Source organism: Hordeum vulgare, chromosome 3H, assembly GCF_904849725.1.
Source record: "Hordeum vulgare subsp. vulgare chromosome 3H, MorexV3_pseudomolecules_assembly, whole genome shotgun sequence".
NCBI lineage: Eukaryota > Viridiplantae > Streptophyta > Magnoliopsida > Poales > Poaceae > Hordeum > Hordeum vulgare.
The window spans coordinates 15,304,372-15,325,324 of record NC_058520.1 but is presented as its reverse complement, the minus strand read 5'-3'; the positions used below and the strand labels follow the sequence as shown (position 1 = coordinate 15,325,324).

General features: G+C 43.9%; 1 protein-coding gene and 1 pseudogene across 1 annotated transcript; both read right to left on the bottom strand.

The window, feature by feature from the left end:
• Nucleotides 1-12,127: 12,127 nt before the first annotated feature.
• LOC123441371 lies at nucleotides 12,128-18,473 on the bottom strand (annotated as a pseudogene).
• Nucleotides 18,474-18,475: 2 nt separating this feature from the next.
• Nucleotides 18,476-20,530, bottom strand: LOC123441370. Its single transcript, XM_045117837.1, has 3 exons — nucleotides 19,810-20,530; nucleotides 18,620-18,793; nucleotides 18,476-18,492 (listed from the first exon to the last, which is right to left on the bottom strand). Exons 1-3 carry the CDS (start codon nucleotides 20,474-20,476, stop codon nucleotides 18,476-18,478), a joined length of 858 nt encoding a protein of 285 aa, XP_044973772.1. The 5' UTR covers nucleotides 20,477-20,530.
• Nucleotides 20,531-20,953: the final 423 nt, after the last annotated feature.

The window sequence follows — 20,953 nt, the reverse complement described above, 5'->3', positions numbered from 1 at the left end:
ACGAGGAAATATAGTTGCTAACCTTTTAGAATAAGTAGAAATAAAGAGGAAGAGGTTTAAGCGTGGCTCAGGCATCTCATATCGTAATTGTGTTCGGTGAACTGAAGCGGCATCGCTCTAACAAACATTTCAACAAACACCTCTAGTGCATTAAAAAAAATAGAGAGCAAGCACCCACCCACAATCCTCCATCCAAGAAAAATTCAAGGAAGAGGGGAGAGGGGGGCTGTGCTATATAGAGGCAGAGGACTTTAGTCCCGGTTTGAGACACAAACCGGGACTAAAGGTGGCGCACATGCGGGCTGCCCACCGCTTAGCCCATTAGTCCCGGTTTGGGACACGAACCGGGACTAAAGGCTCCTTACGGGCCGGGACTAAAGCCTCGAGGGAGGCATTGGGAATTGGGGCGACTTGGCCGGGCCTTTAGTCCCGGCCCAGAGGCTGGCCGGGACTAAAGGGTCCCGGCCAAAGGCCCGTTTTCCATTAGTGGGCACATCACAAAATTTCAACAATTTCTGACTTCATTTGGTATTCTTCGTGCATTTACTTAATTTTTTTTTGAGCTAGTTGACCCTGAAATTGAAAAGCACTACAAATGAACTATGAAAATGTTGAAAGTTGGCATGCTATCATCATTTCACCCACATAGCATGTGTTAAAAATTTGAGAGGGCTACGACAAAAACTGGATGCACTTCGTGTACAAAACGGACAATCTCTCTCGAAGTATCAGCGTTTCGAACGAGAACTCATCTCTTATAAAGGAATTTCATTTTTTTTGAACTTATTTGAACTCCATACTTTTTGTGTGTTCAAAATGCACCATTCAAAGGCACATCACAAAATTTCAACAATTTCATATGTGGTGGACACTAGCTCACCTATGGTATATGGTGGACATTCTTCTTCTCTCATATATGGTGGACACTAGCTCACCTGATTTTTCAACCGTCGATGATGGTCGCTACTCCTACTTCCCCTAGTGCATAACCAATAGCTAGCACAAGGAGAAGAAGGAGAAACGACCCCCCACAGCAACAGTCGACATTCTTCTTCTCTCATGTATGATGGACACTCCCTCACCTGATTTTTCGACCGTCGATGATGGTCGCTACTCCTTCTTCCCCTAGTGCATAACAAATATCTAGCACAAAGAGAAGAAGGAGAAGCAACCCCCACAACAACAGTCGGCATTCTTCTTCTCTCATGTATGGTGGATACTCCCTCACCTGATTTTTTGACCGTCGATGATGGTCGCTATTCCTTCTTTCCCTAATGCATAACAAATATCTAGCACAAGGAGAAGAAGGAAAAGCGACCCCCACAACAAAAGTGGTTCCGCGGCACGCCACGTGGTTCCGCTGCACGCCACGTGGGACTAATGGTCTTTCATTTTTAAATGACTGTTTTAATCAAAAACAGATCTGTTACAAAAGGGATTTCATTTTTTGAACTTATTTGAACTGAAGACTTTTTGTATATATATGTGGTCGAAATGCATGATACCATGAAGTTAGAAAGGGCTAAACCATTAAAAAGTAGCAAATGAAGTTAGAAAGGGCTAAACCATTCAAATTTGGAAACTATAATGGCACCAACAGAAACTAGACATATATAAATTGGTCCAAGCAGTACATGATACTAGTCCAAATAGTACATAATAATAGCTATCATATATATATATATATATATATATATATATATATATATATATTTGAGGTGACGCTGGCCATAATTGACGACTCGAATCTTGCGGTATAACTCGTATGAAACGTATGCATCTTTTGCTGCATACTCAATGTTGATACGATCAAGTGGGGCCTTTTCCCAAAGTTTGTGCTGAGACTTTGGGAAATTGGTCTTCATATTACCATATTCCTCGTCGATCAAGGCAACTGCCATATGAGCCATCGAAGTCCTGACATGTCGAAGCCTGAATACCGTTTGGAGATCAATGAGGCAACCAGTTGGTATCTCAATACCGAAGATGTACCTCATCTTCAGCTTGTCGTTCGTTATGTCAACGGTAGAAAAAGTGATGCCGCTGCGAAGGAAGTCCATGAGTTCTGGACAATGCTTGTTACTACTGCAACAGAAACAAATTAAAATGGAACAAATGTTACATACTGCTGCAATAAGGAAACATGTTTCACTACAACTAAAGAGAAAATTATCTTTAGGATTCAAATAGAACATATGCAATGGAACCTAGAGAGATCACTATAGCTATCCAATGGAACCTAGAGAGATCACTAGCTATATGCAATTTTCATGACTATGACATATCATATTGCTATCCAATGGAACCTAGAGAGATCACTAGCTATATGCAATTTTAATAACCTTGGATCGAAGAACACCGCATAAAATTTTATCACTACAACTATGATTTCAATGGAACATTTTGAACCAATCAGATTTTTCAGATTGTGTAACACTATTCCAGATTGTGTTCCCTTCAACTAATCAAAATTGTTTCACTACAACTATTTGAAGCGAACCAACTATGATTCCAATGGAACATATTAAACACTAGTTGATTCTAATACGATTTTTCAGATTATGGAACACTATTCCAATCAAATTGTGTTCCCCTTCAACTAATCAAAATTATTTCACTACAACTATTTGAAGGGAACCAACTATGATTGAAACAAATAAACTTACAATGTCATTACCTTGGATCAAAGAAAGCCTCAAAACTTACCTCGCCCATTGGAAGATCAAGACATGGTGTGCGAAACATAGTTGGATGACGGCAACACCTCGTTGATTGGCCGTGTACTCCAGATCAAGCCCCAAGAACTTCTCATGATCCACTGCGGCGTCAAGCCATCGTTCCTTCAACTGTTCAAGAAAATACGCCATCTCCCTGCTCTCGTTCGTGTACATGACATCGAGCTTGGTCTTGCCATGTGCGAGCACCTCTCCAAAGCGAGTTGGCATGGTGGAAGAAGAGAAGGGCAGAAGAGAGGAGAAGAACAGAGCGAGAGCGAGAGAGGAAGAAGAACAGAGAAAGAAGGGCGACGCGACACAGGCTCTGCTTCGGTTGTGGTTTTGTGAAGCGGGATGCAAACCGTTTGGGGCTTTAGTCCCGGGTTGAGCCACCAACCGGGACTAAAGAGGTATACCAACGGTTGCCACCACTACGGCAGGCCACGTGTTAGACCTTTATTCCCGGGTTGAGCCACCAACCGGGACTAAAGGGGGATACGAACGGTTGCCACCACCACTGCCGACCGCGTAGCCCTTTAGTCCCGGTTTGGGACACGAACCGGGACTAAAGGCTCCTTACGGGCCGGGACTAAAGCCTCGAGGGAGGCATTGAGAATTGGGGCGACGTGGCCGGGCCTTTAGTCCCGGTCCAGAGGCAGGCCGGGACTAAAGGGTCCCGGCCAAAGGCCCGTTTTCCACTAGTGGTACTGGTGCACATGACTCCATCATATTGTGTGCTTTTTAGTTTATTTTTTCCGCTGCGTCCACCAAATCTGCTGATATTTTGTGTTTTCTCATGCCATGCGAGTCCACCATACCTTAGTCCGTCAGCCTTTTTTTTCTCCGATCCTGATCCTTTCTATACAACTTTTGTGGCCTATTTTCCCTTGTTGTTTTCTATAGGATTTTCTGGACTTCTTTAGCATTGTCGATCTACGTCCATCTTGCCTTATCCGCCGAGCTTCTTTCGCCGACGGTTGTCGTGGACTATGATTTTCTGCACAATGCTTTATTCTCTTGATGTGCCATCTTATTTTGACAACCCATCTTCTCTTCATACTTATCTTGTATCTTCAAGTGATGCGGTGTCTACCTCTGATGTGCCATCTCTTCGTTATCTCCTTCGGCGACTCGACAAGTTTTGAAGACTCTTCATGCTACGACGACACTCTCAAGACGCGGATTTGGATTATCATTTTTTTTTCTTCAGTATTACACTTCTTCAAATGCAAAGTTTTTGTGTGTTCAGAATGCACCATTCAAAGGCACATCACAAAATTTCAACAATTTCTGACTTCATTTTGTATATTTCGTGCATTTACTTTTTTTTTGAGCTAGTTGACCCTGAAATTGAAAAGCTCTACAAATGAACTCTGAAAATGTTGAAAGTTGGCATGCTATCATCATTTCACCCACATAGCATGTGTTAAAAAGTTGAGAGGGATACGACAAAAACTGGATGCACTTCGTGTACAAAACGGACAATCTCTCTCGAAGTATCAGGATTTCGAACGAGAACTCATCTCTTACAAAGGGATTTCATTTTTTTGAACTTATTTGAACTCCATACTTTTTGTGTGTGCAAAATGCACCATTCAAAGGCACATCACAAAATTTCAACAATTTCTGACTTCATTTGGTATATTTCGTGCATTTACTTATTTTTTTGAGCTAGTAAACCTTGAAATTGAAAAGCACTACAAATGAACTCTGAAAATGTTGAAAGTTGGCATGCTATCATCATTTCACCCACATAGCATGTGTTAAAAAGTTGATAGGGCTACGACAAAAACTGGATGCACTTCGAGTACAAAACGGACAATCTCTATCGAAGTATCAGGGTTTCGAACGAGAACTCATCTCTACATGGATACTATGAAAATGAAAAGTGTTTGAAATTTAGTACATTCCATACATGCATTACATAAAAGGTTTAATACATTATTACATTATTGCACCAATATTCCTATCTATTATTTCTGTTTTCTTCTGGGTCGTATCCATGGAGAATCTTCATCATTCAGTAGGATGCTTGGGTCAGTTTTCACTTTGAAGGGCGGAATTTCATGAAACTTATTATAATCTTCTCACATGTCTGTCTTGTCATCTACTCCCACGATGTTTCTTTTCCGTGAAAGAACTATGTGGCGTTTTGGCTCATCGGACGATATCTTCTTTTGCTGATTTCTTTTTCTCGTTAATGTAGACATGTCCTTCACATAGAAAACCTGAGCGACATCATTGGCTAGGACAAATGGTTCGTCCATGTATGCAAGATTGTTGAGATCCATTGTTGTCATGCCGTACTTTTGGTCTACAACTACCCCGCCTCCTGTCAGCTTCACCCATTTGCACCAAAATAAAGGGATCTTAAAAGTAGGTCCATAGTCAAGTTCCCATATCTCCTCTATGTACCCGTAATATGTTTCCAAACAGTGCCCATTCTCGTCTGTTGCATCAAAGCGGACACCACTATTTTGGTTGGTGCTCTTTTTATCTTGGGCAACCGTGTAAAATGTATTCCCATTTATCTCATACCCTTGGAAAGTACATATAGTCGAAGATGGTGGTCTGGCCAAACAGTACAGCTCATCTCCAACGGTGTCGTCATTCATGAGATGTGTCTGCAACCAACTGCCGAAAGTCTTCTCGTATTCCCCTTTAATCCAAGAGTTAGCCTTCCCCGGGTTTTCGGAGCGTAGAATATTCTTGTGTCTCACGATATACGGAGCCACCACGGTGGAATTGTGTAGAACCGTGTAGTGTGCTTGAGAGAAAGAATGCCTGTCCATACATACTTTTGCTTTCCTTCCTAGTGTGCCTTTTCCTGTCAGCCTACCCTCATACCGAGATTCAGGAACACCAATTGGCTTAAGGTCACGAAGAAAGTCCACACAAAACTCAATGACCTCCTCTGTTCCATAGCCCTTGGAGATGCTTCCTTCTGGCCTAGCACGGTTACGAACCTATTTATTTAAGACTCCCATGAACCTCTCGAAGGGGAACATATTGTGTAGAAACACAGGACCGAGAATTCTAATCTCTTCGACTAGGTGAACTAGGAGGTGTGTCATTATATTGAAGAAGGATGGCGGGAACAACAACTCAAAGCTGACCAGACATTGGACCACATCAATCTGTAACCCTGATAGACTTTCTCGATCGATTACCTTCTGAGAAATTGCATTGAGGAATGCACATACCTTCACAATTGTCAGGCGAACATTTTTCGGTAGAATTCCCCTCAATGCAACCGGAAGCAATTGCGTCATAAGCACGTGGCAGTCATGAGACTTTAGGTTTTGGAATTTTTTGTCTTTCATATTTATGATTCCCTTTATATTCGACGAGAAGCCAGTCGGGACCTTGATACTGAAAAGGACTTCAAAGAAGATTTCCTTCTCTTCCTTAGTAAGAGCGTAGCTGGAACGCCCTTGAAACTGCCCTGGATGCATGCCATCTCTTCCTTTATGACGTTCCTGGTCCTCCCGTGCTTCCGGTGTATATTTTGACTTCCCATACAAGCCCAGGAAGCCTAGAATATTCACGCAAAGATTCTTCGTCACGTGCATCACGTCGATTTCCGAGCGGACCTCATGGACTTCCCAGTAGGGTAGCTCCCAAAATATAGATTTTTTCTTCCACATGGGTACGCGCTTATCAGGGCCGTTAGGAATAGGTTGGCTCCCAGGACCCTTTCCAAAGATTACTTTTAAATCTTTGACCATATCAAATACTTCAGCAGCAGTGCAGATGACAGGCTTCCCCCGGGGTTCTGCCTTGCCATTGAAATGCTTGCCTTTTTTCTTTAAGGGATGCTTGGGCGGAAGAAAACGACGATTGTACGGATACACATTCTTCCTACAGTTGTCGAGATATATACTTTCTGTCTGATCCAAACAGTGCGTGCATGCATTGTATCCCTTGTTTGACTGTCCTGAAATGTTACTAAGAGCAGGCCAATCATTGATGGTTACGAAAAGCAACGCTCGAAGGTCAAATTCCTCTTGTTTGTGCTCGTCCCACACACGTACACCTGGTTCGGCCCACAGCTGTAAAAGTTCATCAACTAATGGCCTTAGGTACACATCAATATCGTTGCCCGGTTGCTTTGGACCTTGTATAAGCACTGACATCATAATGAACTTCCGCTTCATGCACAACCAAGGAGGAAGGTTGTAGATACATAGAGTAACGGGCCAGGTGTTGTGACTGCAACTCTGCTCCCCAAAAGGATTCATGCCATATGTACTCAAACCTAACCATAAGTTCCTTGCGTCAGCTGCAAATCTCGGGAACTCTCTCTCGATTTTTCTCCACTGCCGACCATCAGCGGTGTGCCTCAACTTATCGTCTTTCATACGATCTTCCATGTGCCATCGCAACAACTTCACATGATCTTTATTTCTGAACAGACGTTTCAACCGTGGTATTATAGGAGCATACCACATCACCTTGGCAGGAACCCTCTTCCTGGGTGGCTCGCCCTCAATATCACCAGGGTCATCTTTTCTGATCTTATACTGCAATGCAGTGCATACCGGGCATTTATCCATATTCTCGTACTTCTCACCGCGGTAGAGGATGCAGTCATTAGGGCATGCATGTATCTTCTGCACGTCTAATCCTAGAGGGCAGACAAGCTTCTTTGCTTCGTACGTGCTGGCGGGCAATTCGTTCTTTCTTGGAAGCATCTTCTTCATCAGTACCAGCAACTTTTCGAATGACGAGTCAGTCACACCGGTCTCTGCCTTCCACTTCAGCAATTCCAGTGTGCTACCTAGCTTCTTCTGGCCATCTTCACAAGTTGGGTACAACAATTTGCTGTGGTCCTGTAACATCTGCTCGAACTGCAACCTCTCCTTTTCTGTGTCGCAACCTCGCCGTGCATCAGAAATGACCCGGCCAAGATCATCAGCGGGCTCATCTGGTTCCCGTTCTTCATCCTGATCTTCTTCTTCATTGTCTTCCATTGCGGTATCAGCATACTCAGGGAACATAGATCGGTAGTTGTCATCATTGTTCTCTTCTTCTTCATCGTCGTCTTCCATCATAACCCCTCTTTCTCCGTGCTTGGTCCAAACATTATAGCCCGACATAAAACCGTACCGAAGCAGGTGGCTCTGAATGACTCTTGAGGAAGTGTAATCCTTCTCATTCCGACATTCAACACATGGACAAAACATATAGCCACCACCATGTTTGTTCGCATCGGCTGCATATCGAAAAGAATGCACGCCTTCTCTGTAAGCGGCTGTGCGTCGATCACGTACATCCATGGATGGCTCATCTGTGTTATACAACAGTATATCAAATACAATCACGATCCTAAAAATTAGTACCGCACGGTCTAAACGAGGAAATATAGTTGCTAACCTTTTAGAATAAGTAGAAATAAAGAGGAAGAGGTTTAAGCGTGGCTCAGGCATCTCATATCGTAATTGTGTTCGGTGAACTGAAGCGGCATCGCTCTAACAAACATTTCAACAAACACCTCTAGTGCATTAAAAAAAATAGAGAGCAAGCACCCACCCACAATCCTCCATCCAAGAAAAATTCAAGGAAGAGGGGAGAGGGGGGCTGTGCTATATAGAGGCAGAGGACTTTAGTCCCGGTTTGAGACACAAACCGGGACTAAAGGTGGCGCACATGCGGGCTGCCCACCGCTTAGCCCATTAGTCCCGGTTTGGGACACGAACCGGGACTAAAGGCTCCTTACGGGCCGGGACTAAAGCCTCGAGGGAGGCATTGGGAATTGGGGCGACTTGGCCGGGCCTTTAGTCCCGGCCCAGAGGCTGGCCGGGACTAAAGGGTCCCGGCCAAAGGCCCGTTTTCCATTAGTGGGCACATCACAAAATTTCAACAATTTCTGACTTCATTTGGTATTCTTCGTGCATTTACTTAATTTTTTTTTGAGCTAGTTGACCCTGAAATTGAAAAGCACTACAAATGAACTATGAAAATGTTGAAAGTTGGCATGCTATCATCATTTCACCCACATAGCATGTGTTAAAAATTTGAGAGGGCTACGACAAAAACTGGATGCACTTCGTGTACAAAACGGACAATCTCTCTCGAAGTATCAGCGTTTCGAACGAGAACTCATCTCTTATAAAGGAATTTCATTTTTTTTGAACTTATTTGAACTCCATACTTTTTGTGTGTTCAAAATGCACCATTCAAAGGCACATCACAAAATTTCAACAATTTCATATGTGGTGGACACTAGCTCACCTATGGTATATGGTGGACATTCTTCTTCTCTCATATATGGTGGACACTAGCTCACCTGATTTTTCAACCGTCGATGATGGTCGCTACTCCTACTTCCCCTAGTGCATAACCAATAGCTAGCACAAGGAGAAGAAGGAGAAACGACCCCCCACAGCAACAGTCGACATTCTTCTTCTCTCATGTATGATGGACACTCCCTCACCTGATTTTTCGACCGTCGATGATGGTCGCTACTCCTTCTTCCCCTAGTGCATAACAAATATCTAGCACAAAGAGAAGAAGGAGAAGCAACCCCCACAACAACAGTCGGCATTCTTCTTCTCTCATGTATGGTGGATACTCCCTCACCTGATTTTTTGACCGTCGATGATGGTCGCTATTCCTTCTTTCCCTAATGCATAACAAATATCTAGCACAAGGAGAAGAAGGAAAAGCGACCCCCACAACAAAAGTGGTTCCGCGGCACGCCACGTGGTTCCGCTGCACGCCACGTGGGACTAATGGTCTTTCATTTTTAAATGACTGTTTTAATCAAAAACAGATCTGTTACAAAAGGGATTTCATTTTTTGAACTTATTTGAACTGAAGACTTTTTGTATATATATGTGGTCGAAATGCATGATACCATGAAGTTAGAAAGGGCTAAACCATTAAAAAGTAGCAAATGAAGTTAGAAAGGGCTAAACCATTCAAATTTGGAAACTATAATGGCACCAACAGAAACTAGACATATATAAATTGGTCCAAGCAGTACATGATACTAGTCCAAATAGTACATAATAATAGCTATCATATATATATATATATATATATATATATATATATATATATATATATATATATATATATATATATATATATTTGAGGTGACGCTGGCCATAATTGACGACTCGAATCTTGCGGTATAACTCGTATGAAACGTATGCATCTTTTGCTGCATACTCAATGTTGATACGATCAAGTGGGGCCTTTTCCCAAAGTTTGTGCTGAGACTTTGGGAAATTGGTCTTCATATTACCATATTCCTCGTCGATCAAGGCAACTGCCATATGAGCCATCGAAGTCCTGACATGTCGAAGCCTGAATACCGTTTGGAGATCAATGAGGCAACCAGTTGGTATCTCAATACCGAAGATGTACCTCATCTTCAGCTTGTCGTTCGTTATGTCAACGGTAGAAAAAGTGATGCCGCTGCGAAGGAAGTCCATGAGTTCTGGACAATGCTTGTTACTACTGCAACAGAAACAAATTAAAATGGAACAAATGTTACATACTGCTGCAATAAGGAAACATGTTTCACTACAACTAAAGAGAAAATTATCTTTAGGATTCAAATAGAACATATGCAATGGAACCTAGAGAGATCACTATAGCTATCCAATGGAACCTAGAGAGATCACTAGCTATATGCAATTTTCATGACTATGACATATCATATTGCTATCCAATGGAACCTAGAGAGATCACTAGCTATATGCAATTTTAATAACCTTGGATCGAAGAACACCGCATAAAATTTTATCACTACAACTATGATTTCAATGGAACATTTTGAACCAATCAGATTTTTCAGATTGTGTAACACTATTCCAGATTGTGTTCCCTTCAACTAATCAAAATTGTTTCACTACAACTATTTGAAGCGAACCAACTATGATTCCAATGGAACATATTAAACACTAGTTGATTCTAATACGATTTTTCAGATTATGGAACACTATTCCAATCAAATTGTGTTCCCCTTCAACTAATCAAAATTATTTCACTACAACTATTTGAAGGGAACCAACTATGATTGAAACAAATAAACTTACAATGTCATTACCTTGGATCAAAGAAAGCCTCAAAACTTACCTCGCCCATTGGAAGATCAAGACATGGTGTGCGAAACATAGTTGGATGACGGCAACACCTCGTTGATTGGCCGTGTACTCCAGATCAAGCCCCAAGAACTTCTCATGATCCACTGCGGCGTCAAGCCATCGTTCCTTCAACTGTTCAAGAAAATACGCCATCTCCCTGCTCTCGTTCGTGTACATGACATCGAGCTTGGTCTTGCCATGTGCGAGCACCTCTCCAAAGCGAGTTGGCATGGTGGAAGAAGAGAAGGGCAGAAGAGAGGAGAAGAACAGAGCGAGAGCGAGAGAGGAAGAAGAACAGAGAAAGAAGGGCGACGCGACACAGGCTCTGCTTCGGTTGTGGTTTTGTGAAGCGGGATGCAAACCGTTTGGGGCTTTAGTCCCGGGTTGAGCCACCAACCGGGACTAAAGAGGTATACCAACGGTTGCCACCACTACGGCAGGCCACGTGTTAGACCTTTATTCCCGGGTTGAGCCACCAACCGGGACTAAAGGGGGATACGAACGGTTGCCACCACCACTGCCGACCGCGTAGCCCTTTAGTCCCGGTTTGGGACACGAACCGGGACTAAAGGCTCCTTACGGGCCGGGACTAAAGCCTCGAGGGAGGCATTGAGAATTGGGGCGACGTGGCCGGGCCTTTAGTCCCGGTCCAGAGGCAGGCCGGGACTAAAGGGTCCCGGCCAAAGGCCCGTTTTCCACTAGTGGTACTGGTGCACATGACTCCATCATATTGTGTGCTTTTTAGTTTATTTTTTCCGCTGCGTCCACCAAATCTGCTGATATTTTGTGTTTTCTCATGCCATGCGAGTCCACCATACCTTAGTCCGTCAGCCTTTTTTTTCTCCGATCCTGATCCTTTCTATACAACTTTTGTGGCCTATTTTCCCTTGTTGTTTTCTATAGGATTTTCTGGACTTCTTTAGCATTGTCGATCTACGTCCATCTTGCCTTATCCGCCGAGCTTCTTTCGCCGACGGTTGTCGTGGACTATGATTTTCTGCACAATGCTTTATTCTCTTGATGTGCCATCTTATTTTGACAACCCATCTTCTCTTCATACTTATCTTGTATCTTCAAGTGATGCGGTGTCTACCTCTGATGTGCCATCTCTTCGTTATCTCCTTCGGCGACTCGACAAGTTTTGAAGACTCTTCATGCTACGACGACACTCTCAAGACGCGGATTTGGATTATCATTTTTTTTTCTTCAGTATTACACTTCTTCAAATGCAATGCTATTGCATACGCTTTGCATTTGAGGGGGGGTGTTAGGAAGTATTAGCATTAGTCTAGGAGTCCTCATTAGTCTATTAGTATTAGTCTAGGAGTCCTTATTAGTCTATGTTTACTTTTCTTGCACCTCAAGTCTTGTGTAATATATATATGCCCCTTGGACCTTCAATAAACATAAGTTGCGTTCCTAACAGTATTCACATCGCTCATCTGCTCACAGCGTTGGCAATCGTTGTAGGATTTTTTAGTGCACAAGGCTGATCTCCTCAGGTCTGGTAGAAGAACTTTGTACATCCATATTGTGAGTTGAACTTTCACTGGAATGAGAGATAAGCGCATAGGTCAAGTTATTGCATAATAATTATCACATAGAAAAACAATGTGAAAAATATGGGAGAAATATCTTACAGCAATCCAGAGAAGTTTTGCTTCGGTGGCATGTCCATGTCATCTGAGTTTTTCTCAAACATTTCTAGAACTTTGGTTATGGTAGGGCGATATGCCGGCAGTATTTGTATGCACCACAGACCAATCATGGTCATCTTTCTTGCGATTTCCTCAATTTCTCCTGTGACTTCACATGCTTGTAATCCATCATCTTGCTCAAAGTGATCATAAATCCAGTCTGGAAAATACTTTTCGCTGGATTTCGCAACAATTGATTTTACGTTTCTCCTACCCCCAACCATCTCCAGCAGCATCATTCCATAACTATAAACATCCGACTTTGTTGAAACCACCCCGAAGGTTCGAGAGTGAACTTCTGGGGCGATGAATCCAATCGTTCCTCTAGCCCCAGTCATTGAAAGCTTGCTCTCCTTTGTATGACACAGCTTAGCTAGACCAAAATCAGCAATCTTTGGGCTGAAATCTTTATCTAGAAGGATATTTTGGGGCTTGATATCAAAATGGACGATACGAGTATTACAGCTATGGTGCAAGTATTCCAGGCCACGAGCAATCCCGATTGCTATCACATAAAGCCTGTCCCATCGTAAAATTTCTTTGGGGTGCTCCGAATATATGTACTTATCCAAGGAACCGTTGGGCATGTACTCATATATAAGAGCTCGCTTTGATCCCTCCAAACAAAACCCATATAAGCTAACAACATTAACATGAAAGGTCCTCCCAATGCTCATAACTTCATTCAAAAACTCATCCCCATTTCCTTTGCAGTCATGCAAGAATTTTACAGCAACCAGACGATCATCGTGTAGTCTTCCTTTGAAAACCACACCGTAACCACCTTCTCCAAGCTGATCGTTGCGAGAACATGTTATCTTCATTACCTCTGAATACATGAATCTTTTTGGAGCTAGGGATCCGTACGATACTAACATGGCCTCATAATTCTTCTCGGTGTTGCTGCTAGTCTTCTTGCGAAGGTGAAGCCATAGTCTTTTCCCTTTTTTGCGCCATACCAGGACATAAATACATGTAAAGAGCAAGGCTCCAGCAGCTGATGTTACAGCTGAGATTAAAGCAGATCGATGTTACTTCCTTTTCTAGCGTAAGACTTGTAATACAGTGATTTGATTTCGAGGACCATCAATTGTTTAAATTTCTCAAATGAGAGTTGCTTGTTTTCAATTTTTAATTCCAGAATCAATTTTCAATGATTACATGGATGATTTAATTCTAAGGTACCATTTCAACATACTTCCTCCGTCACCGTTTATAAGGCGTGCACGTGTACCTAGGTCGTCAATTTAAGTTAAATAAAATATATTGTTTAACATAAAAATTATATCATTACAAAATAGAACATCTAAAGTTTTTAATGATATATTTTTTGTAATATATGTCTCTCATTAAGTTGGTCAAATTAACGACCTAGGTATACGTGCATGCCTTATAAACTGTAACGGAGGGAGTAGAAATCACTGGTAGTGAAATACTAATATTTAATTCATTACATTTTAGTAAATGACAAAAGTTTGACCATACCTATTAGCGTAATCTTCTTGCTAGTCCTGTTGCTACCTGGAATATAACATATATAACATTTATTAGTAAAAGTAATGTTGACCAACGGTACTGCATTGGTTCTCTTTCAAAAGAAAAAGAATAACGTCGTATATGGATCATCAGTATTGTGCCCGAAAGAAAAATAAATTGCAAAATAGTAAAGAACAATAGAACATGGGTTATGTATCTGATTTCCTTTTGATAGAGTAGCTAATATGAGGGACCAAATACAGGATGGACAAATTGTAGGCGTGTGCAAATTCAGTAGCCAATATGAGAGATCACATAAACTGATATGCATTGGATGCTACATTTCAATCTACATGGAAATTAGAAGGAACTTGTGTGCACTGTTAATTTTTCCTGCGAGTATCCTATTTACCAGCAGCATGAGACACAGTGTGGAAAAACTGAAGAGTGTTTGCTCATTCTAGAGAACTATGCCCGCGGCAAGCGTTCTGTTGAGTTTATACTAGTCAGGCATATTCATATCCATAGTGTAGTAATTAGCAGGTACGTGCATGCATTTCCTGAGAATTAAGGAGCTTCTGCCCCCAATTTCGTAAATGGAACTGATAAGACATAGTTCTGTGATCGACCCAAAAGGTTCAATCTGGTATTACAACCTCAACCCACACCTTTTCCTTACGCCAACCATGAGCTCTTCTTCCTCCACAACGGCGCCCTGCATGCGCTGCCGCCGGCGCCTCCGCTTACATGGGCACCCAGGAACCACGCTATTGGGGCATACAAACAGAAGGACATTTGACTGATGCAGGGAACTGTACGTCGCTGATGATGTCAGTGCTGGGGTACGAGGGGGCGGCTGATGTAGTTAGGTTTGTCCTTGAGTGCATGGCCAGCGGCTGCAAGGTTCGCATAGAGAATTTTGACAGACCATCTTTTGATTTTACTGTTCATAAAGGGTGCGTAGGCACCCCGGTGCTATCACACCTTCCTCTATAGTTTTTCTTCTTGAGGACTAATAATTAGCCAATGAAACCTCGCAGACTAAACTGATTAACTTATTTGAATCATGTAAAATTTATGAATATACATATATAGTAGTACCAAATTAAAATTCTTTACATGTCAGAAAATTAAGATTGTTCAAACTTGGGAGTTAACTACTGTCGTTAGATGTAATAATTTACCGGGATATGAGGTAATTCCGAATTAGTCTGAGAATGAGCCAGGCAGAATATATATAAAGTAAAATAAAAATGAGTTGAAATACCGCAGACGATGAGGATGGACACGCCCGAAGGAGCAGTGGCATTGGAGGATATCGTATTCAGTGGTTTGCCTCCACCCACGACATCGCGGCTTGCCGCGCTATTCCGACCTCCGACGAGGTTGCTATTTAATCCCAGTGGTGGTCCAAAACAAAGAACGTTTGCCAACAATATCATGGTCACTCATGTCGTCCCCGTTTGCAACGAGGTCATTGTTTGGCCATGTCAGCCCTCTATCGGCCTCATCCCTCCACATCGCATTGTCCATTCGTTGATCCAGGCGATTTTGGGAAGGACTCAGCATTCTTTCACCAAAGGCCAGGCCTTGAGTTCCTAGCCGGCTCATATAAGTCAGGGTGTAAAAAAAATTAGGTGACGTGTCTTTCTCTCTGATGTTCTCCGTGGTCTCAAAGGATGATCAGTCGGATAGCGACATTGGTAAAAAATTGATTGATCCAAATTTTTTTTTTGAACAAGGTCCAGAATTTATTTTCAGTTGCATGAAGAGTAGCAAATCCCTTCTTCTCATGTGGGACTGAATCGTTGTCCGTTGGTTCGAAGTCAGATCAGCGTTTGCAAACACGTTTGAGGTAACAATAATGACATATAATTAAGCCCATTCATAAAGTATTACTAAATTTACGTGCATTTTCATAATAGACAAGGTTTAAGACGCATTGCATTTACTCCTAACATGTAATTAGTACTCCGTTGTACTACTTTTAGGTTGGTCGTAGTGGAAGTAACTAAGGTAGTATCATGTACTTGGGACTAGCAAACATGCTGATGTGGCAGACAATTTAAGAAGAGAGAAAAAGGATTAGAGTAACATAGATAGATACCGTAACATGTTAAATGTTATGCTACTATGTGTCATGCATGTCAATAAATAAGGTCATCTATGATACTACTTTAGGATAATATGCACTATGAAGGTAGTATCATATAGTAGTATCATGCATATGATATTATTGTATGATACTTCCCACTATGAGCAGCCTTATATGCATGCATAATGTGAATGCTATTTTTTATCCCATCTCACAGCCAATCAATAACCACCTAGGTTTCAGAGAATTTTTAAACACGTCTTCTAAACCGTGACAGAGGGAGTAGCAGTTGTACCGGATTTAAAATGAGGTAAAGCCGAGATGAATTGATACTGACTGCAAACGAGGAGCGGGTAGGACACGCCATAGGAGCAGTGGCACTCGAAGATATCGTAGCGGGTGTCAATCCGGCAGCGTCCACCGCTCTCCTTGCATGCCGCGCAGTCGTCGGCCGTGTAGTCAAGCACAAACCCGACCTTCATCAGCTCCCAGTAGTCCTTCCCGGCCGCACCCGGGTACCCGAGCACCGGCATCATCGACACCCTGCAGTTCCCCGTCACCCACGCCCATTTGTCGCCGGGCTTGTACCCGCCGGCGAGCAAGGCGAACGAGTTGACCGTGGAAACGTTTGTCCCATTCGTGCAGTTCATGAAGGGGCTGGAACGAGTTGACAGCAAGTGGATGAAGGGGCTGGAACGTATCAACTCTCATGATGAACTGCACTCCTTTCTGCTTCTATGTGAGAAGATTCAGAACCTCAACTTATCTGAAACCAGAGACACCATCGATTGGATCTGGACGAAGGACAAGAATTACACCGCCAAGTTTGCATATTCCTGCCAGTTCATTGGCTCTATCGCCAAACCTGAGGCTGACCTCATTTGGAGACTTAAGATTGAAAGAAAGGTGTGGTTCTTCATTTAGACTTTGGCTCAAAACAAACTACCAACCACTGACAGGTTGAGCGCCCTTGGAAGTGACCACAACGCGACGTGTTCTCTCTATATCCAGCCCCTGAAACTGCACTCCACCTCTTCAACACATGCCTTTTCTCCAAGGATGTTGGGAACATACTACATCTCGCACGCCCATTGTGCTATCCAACCCTGCGAGCTGACCTTCTGTCGATCTCACAGTGGTGGAGTCTATGCTCCCAGAACACCAAAGAGCAGGCCGCTGCTGCTGCTTATTTTGCTTGGCATATTTGGAACGAGAGGAACATGCGGGTCTTCAACGCTAAGTCTACCTCAGCGGATGGTGCGACCTCTCTGATCAAAGTTGACCTAGATTTCCTAAGAGTAGCACTGTAATTTTCTATTTTTTATATAGGTAGCGACCCCTGGACGACTGCTCACCCTTATGTATATTCCTAATCTTAATGAAAGGTAGAGCACCTGCCGTTCGAGTAAAAAAAGTGCTACTATGATCAAATGATTGAAACTTTGTTGTCTCATTGTAGTATGCATATAGTTTACGTGCAGCCTCTGACCCGAGCACCGGCAGGTAAGTGTACTTGCAGTTACTGACCGGTACTGCTGGTGGCGTGTCCCGGTTGTAACTCCCGCCGAGGTACGCGAAGATGGGGTTACCGCAAATGGGCACGCCAGTGGCATTTACATAGTCGGGCCCGACCGGCTCTGTCCCGTCGCAGTTGTGGAGGAAGCACAAGGTCATATTGTTGTGGCTGGTCTTGAACGGGCTAAGGGCTAGGCTGGAGGACATGTTAAAGTCTGTGCGGCACACGCCATCACCGCCGGTGGCACCCCGGTTGTAGGAGACCTGAGACGGCGAAGGAGCTATTGTCATAATCGATTCAGATGAAATGCATGGTAGAGCCCCTCAAGGAAGTCATGTCACCGTCTCTGCTACACCATGTTAGAAGTATATTGTGTTTAAGATAGAGATAGGAGTTAGAGATAGAATATGTTTAAATCATGTATGACTTGCCCTCTACTCCAAGCCCCTCTACCCTCACATGTACTACTATATATACCCTTATATCAATACAACATACAACTGTGGAAAATATAGATGGCTGAATATTGTGTTGATGTATGTTGTATTGATGTAACCCACGTAGGGGTATATATAGGAGTACAAGACAAATTACATGTGGTTTAAACTAATTCTATCTCTATCTTCTTATCTCTAACTTAAACCCAATTATTCTTCTAACAACAACAACACAATATTAATCATCCTACAATATTTTCCACACACCATATCTCAAAGGCCGGGTGGCCACAATAGGAATTGACGAATTGCTGGGGCCGCGAAGCCAGGATGGATATGTGATGGTGAGGTTCCCGCATTTCAGAGGTTCGCAATCTCCGTTTGCACGGTGGCAGAGCAGGAACAACTTGACCAAGATGAAGATCAGAGAGGTTGGATGCATGCCTAGACGGCTAGGCTAGCTGATACGAGGAGACAACACAGTTGGTAATGGCGAGCTAGTTGGGAACAAACGAAGTGAATAGCATAAAACTACCACAATTCGCGTTAGGTTCAAAAAGACCACCACAGTTTGACGGGTGGACTTACGTGGAGGCGGGAGCTCCCATGTCAGGATGAACCCATTGCCGATGAGCCGTTTGTAGTCACTCTCGTTCGCCTCGCCGTACGCGCCCACCACCGACGTGACGGCAGAGTCACACCCCTCGTACTTTCCGTAGCCACAAGTTTTTTTTTTAGAACAAAAGGGTTTCCATACGATTTCTATTAAAGAAACAAAGTATTTACCACTACAAGGATCATGCCGGAAATGAAAATGAAAGGCAGACATCCGGATATAATCCCTCCGTTCTAAAATAAATGTCGTAAATTTATAACTGAACTAATACAATTTTTATATAAATGGGCGATACTTATTTTAAAACGGAGGGAAAGGCTAGCCGGAGTTTTCCGTATTGAAAACCACGTGCCACATTTATGTAACAGCCAAAAGTTAACATTCAGTTACCGGGTACACTCGACCGTCACTGGTGGCTACTACGAGGTCAACACCATAATAATCCACTGGCTGGCCAGTGCCACCGGCTGGCCAGTGCCACCGGCTGTAAGAGCAAGTACAATAGTATAGCCAGCTGCTGGCTATAAGCCATTGCCATGTCATCTATAGCTCACCTTATAGCCAACACCTACAATATCTCATTGCAAAAGTGTACTACTTCTTTATTATATGGTCCACCTTTCATACTCACAAAATGACTAGGAGCGCGTGGTAGAGCTGGCTCTTAGCTAAGAGCCCGCTTACCTTCTTTCTCCTCTTCTCTTTTCTCTAACTAAATAAAAATATATTAGTTTATTCTTTATAGCTAGCTGACTCAGCTTTATTGTAATTCTCTAACCCAACGCAACCATGCATGCATGCATCTAGCCGCTGAGACATCAGCCTCACATGAGGAGATTACAGATATGCCAAAATGCATGTCACCAATGAAGCGGAGAAAATCTAGGTAAAGAATGCATATGCTACCCAGGGTATGGTCAAGTGGGCGCACTACGTCCTTGGCGAGCAGCAAGGTGGTAATTACGACTACCCAGGGTATGGCCAGAGAACTGAAAATGCAGCACTGGCCGGCCGAGCCGACGACGACTGGACACGACTTCAGGTCTACTACTGCCGCGTTATCCTCAGCAAGCGAGTGCCATGATTGAAATTGATACTACAACCTTGGTCAGATAAGGGAAATCCAAGCAAAGAACATGATTAATTTGACGGGTGGACTTACGTGGAGGCGGGAGCTCCCATGTCAAGAAGAACCCATCGTCGATGAGCCGTTCGTAGTCACTCGCGTTCGCCTCGCCGTTCGCGCCCAGCACCGGCGTGACGGCAGAGTCGCACCCCTCGTACCTTCCGTAGCGGCCCGTCCCGTTGTAACGCCCTCCGGCGCGGACGAACACCTCGCTCTCGTTCCGGCACCTCATCCCGGTCCGCACCAGCTCCCCGTCCCCGAGCGCCAGAGCTGCCGCTCCGGCCGCCTCCGGGCAACTGTACAGGACGAGGTCGAGGCTGCCGGGACTGATCGTGAAGGGGGCGCTCAGCTTGGCGGAGGTGTTCCAGATGGGCACAAGGCAGCTGTTGGGGGCGTGCTGCAGCAGGTACAGCTTGCCCAGATCGACGACGTGCAGGCTGCGCTCCTCGTAGGAGATGTTAAGGATAGCAAAGCCCAAGCTGATGGCCGCTCCTCGTATGTGCGGAGTACCCTTGTTGCAAGTGACCTCGAAGTCCGGGGAACCGCATGATCTCCCCGTCGCCTGGTCGGGGAGCCAGAAGGGGTGAGAGATGGTGAGGTTGCCGCACTTGTTTGGCGAGCAGGGCCGTCGTTCCTCGGCCGCGGCGGCCGCCAGCATCAGTGGTAGCCATAGGGCCAGGGCGAACCAGTGGCCCGGGGCCATGCGATCGAGCAGAGGAGTTGGAAAGATTGCGGTGAAACAGCGAAAGGGGGATGGCTACAGCCTACAGGTATGTATGTGTGTGAGAGAGACAACGGTGGTCTGACCACGAACTACGGACGGCAGAGGGAGTGGTTCGAATTTGACTGGAAAACTTGGGCAAACGATCATCGTGCTCTTGACTGGTATATAAAATTTCAGAGTCCTCCGTTGACGGGGTAAGCCATGACCGTGAGCCCCGTCATATGATTGGAACCAAGATGCTTAGCCTAATCATTTTGAACCGCGTCCCTAGGTTTCGGTCCTTAACGTGGAAAAATACAAAGTTGTCTATTTCGTCACCAAAACCAAGCAAGTTCGGCACGTTACAAGTCCGCGATCATCATGTCACGAGATCAGCGTTCGAATATAGCCAAAGTCCGACGATCAAAAGGGCAGGAACCATTGCATGGAACTCAAACGACAGGCTCCTCTGCCGTA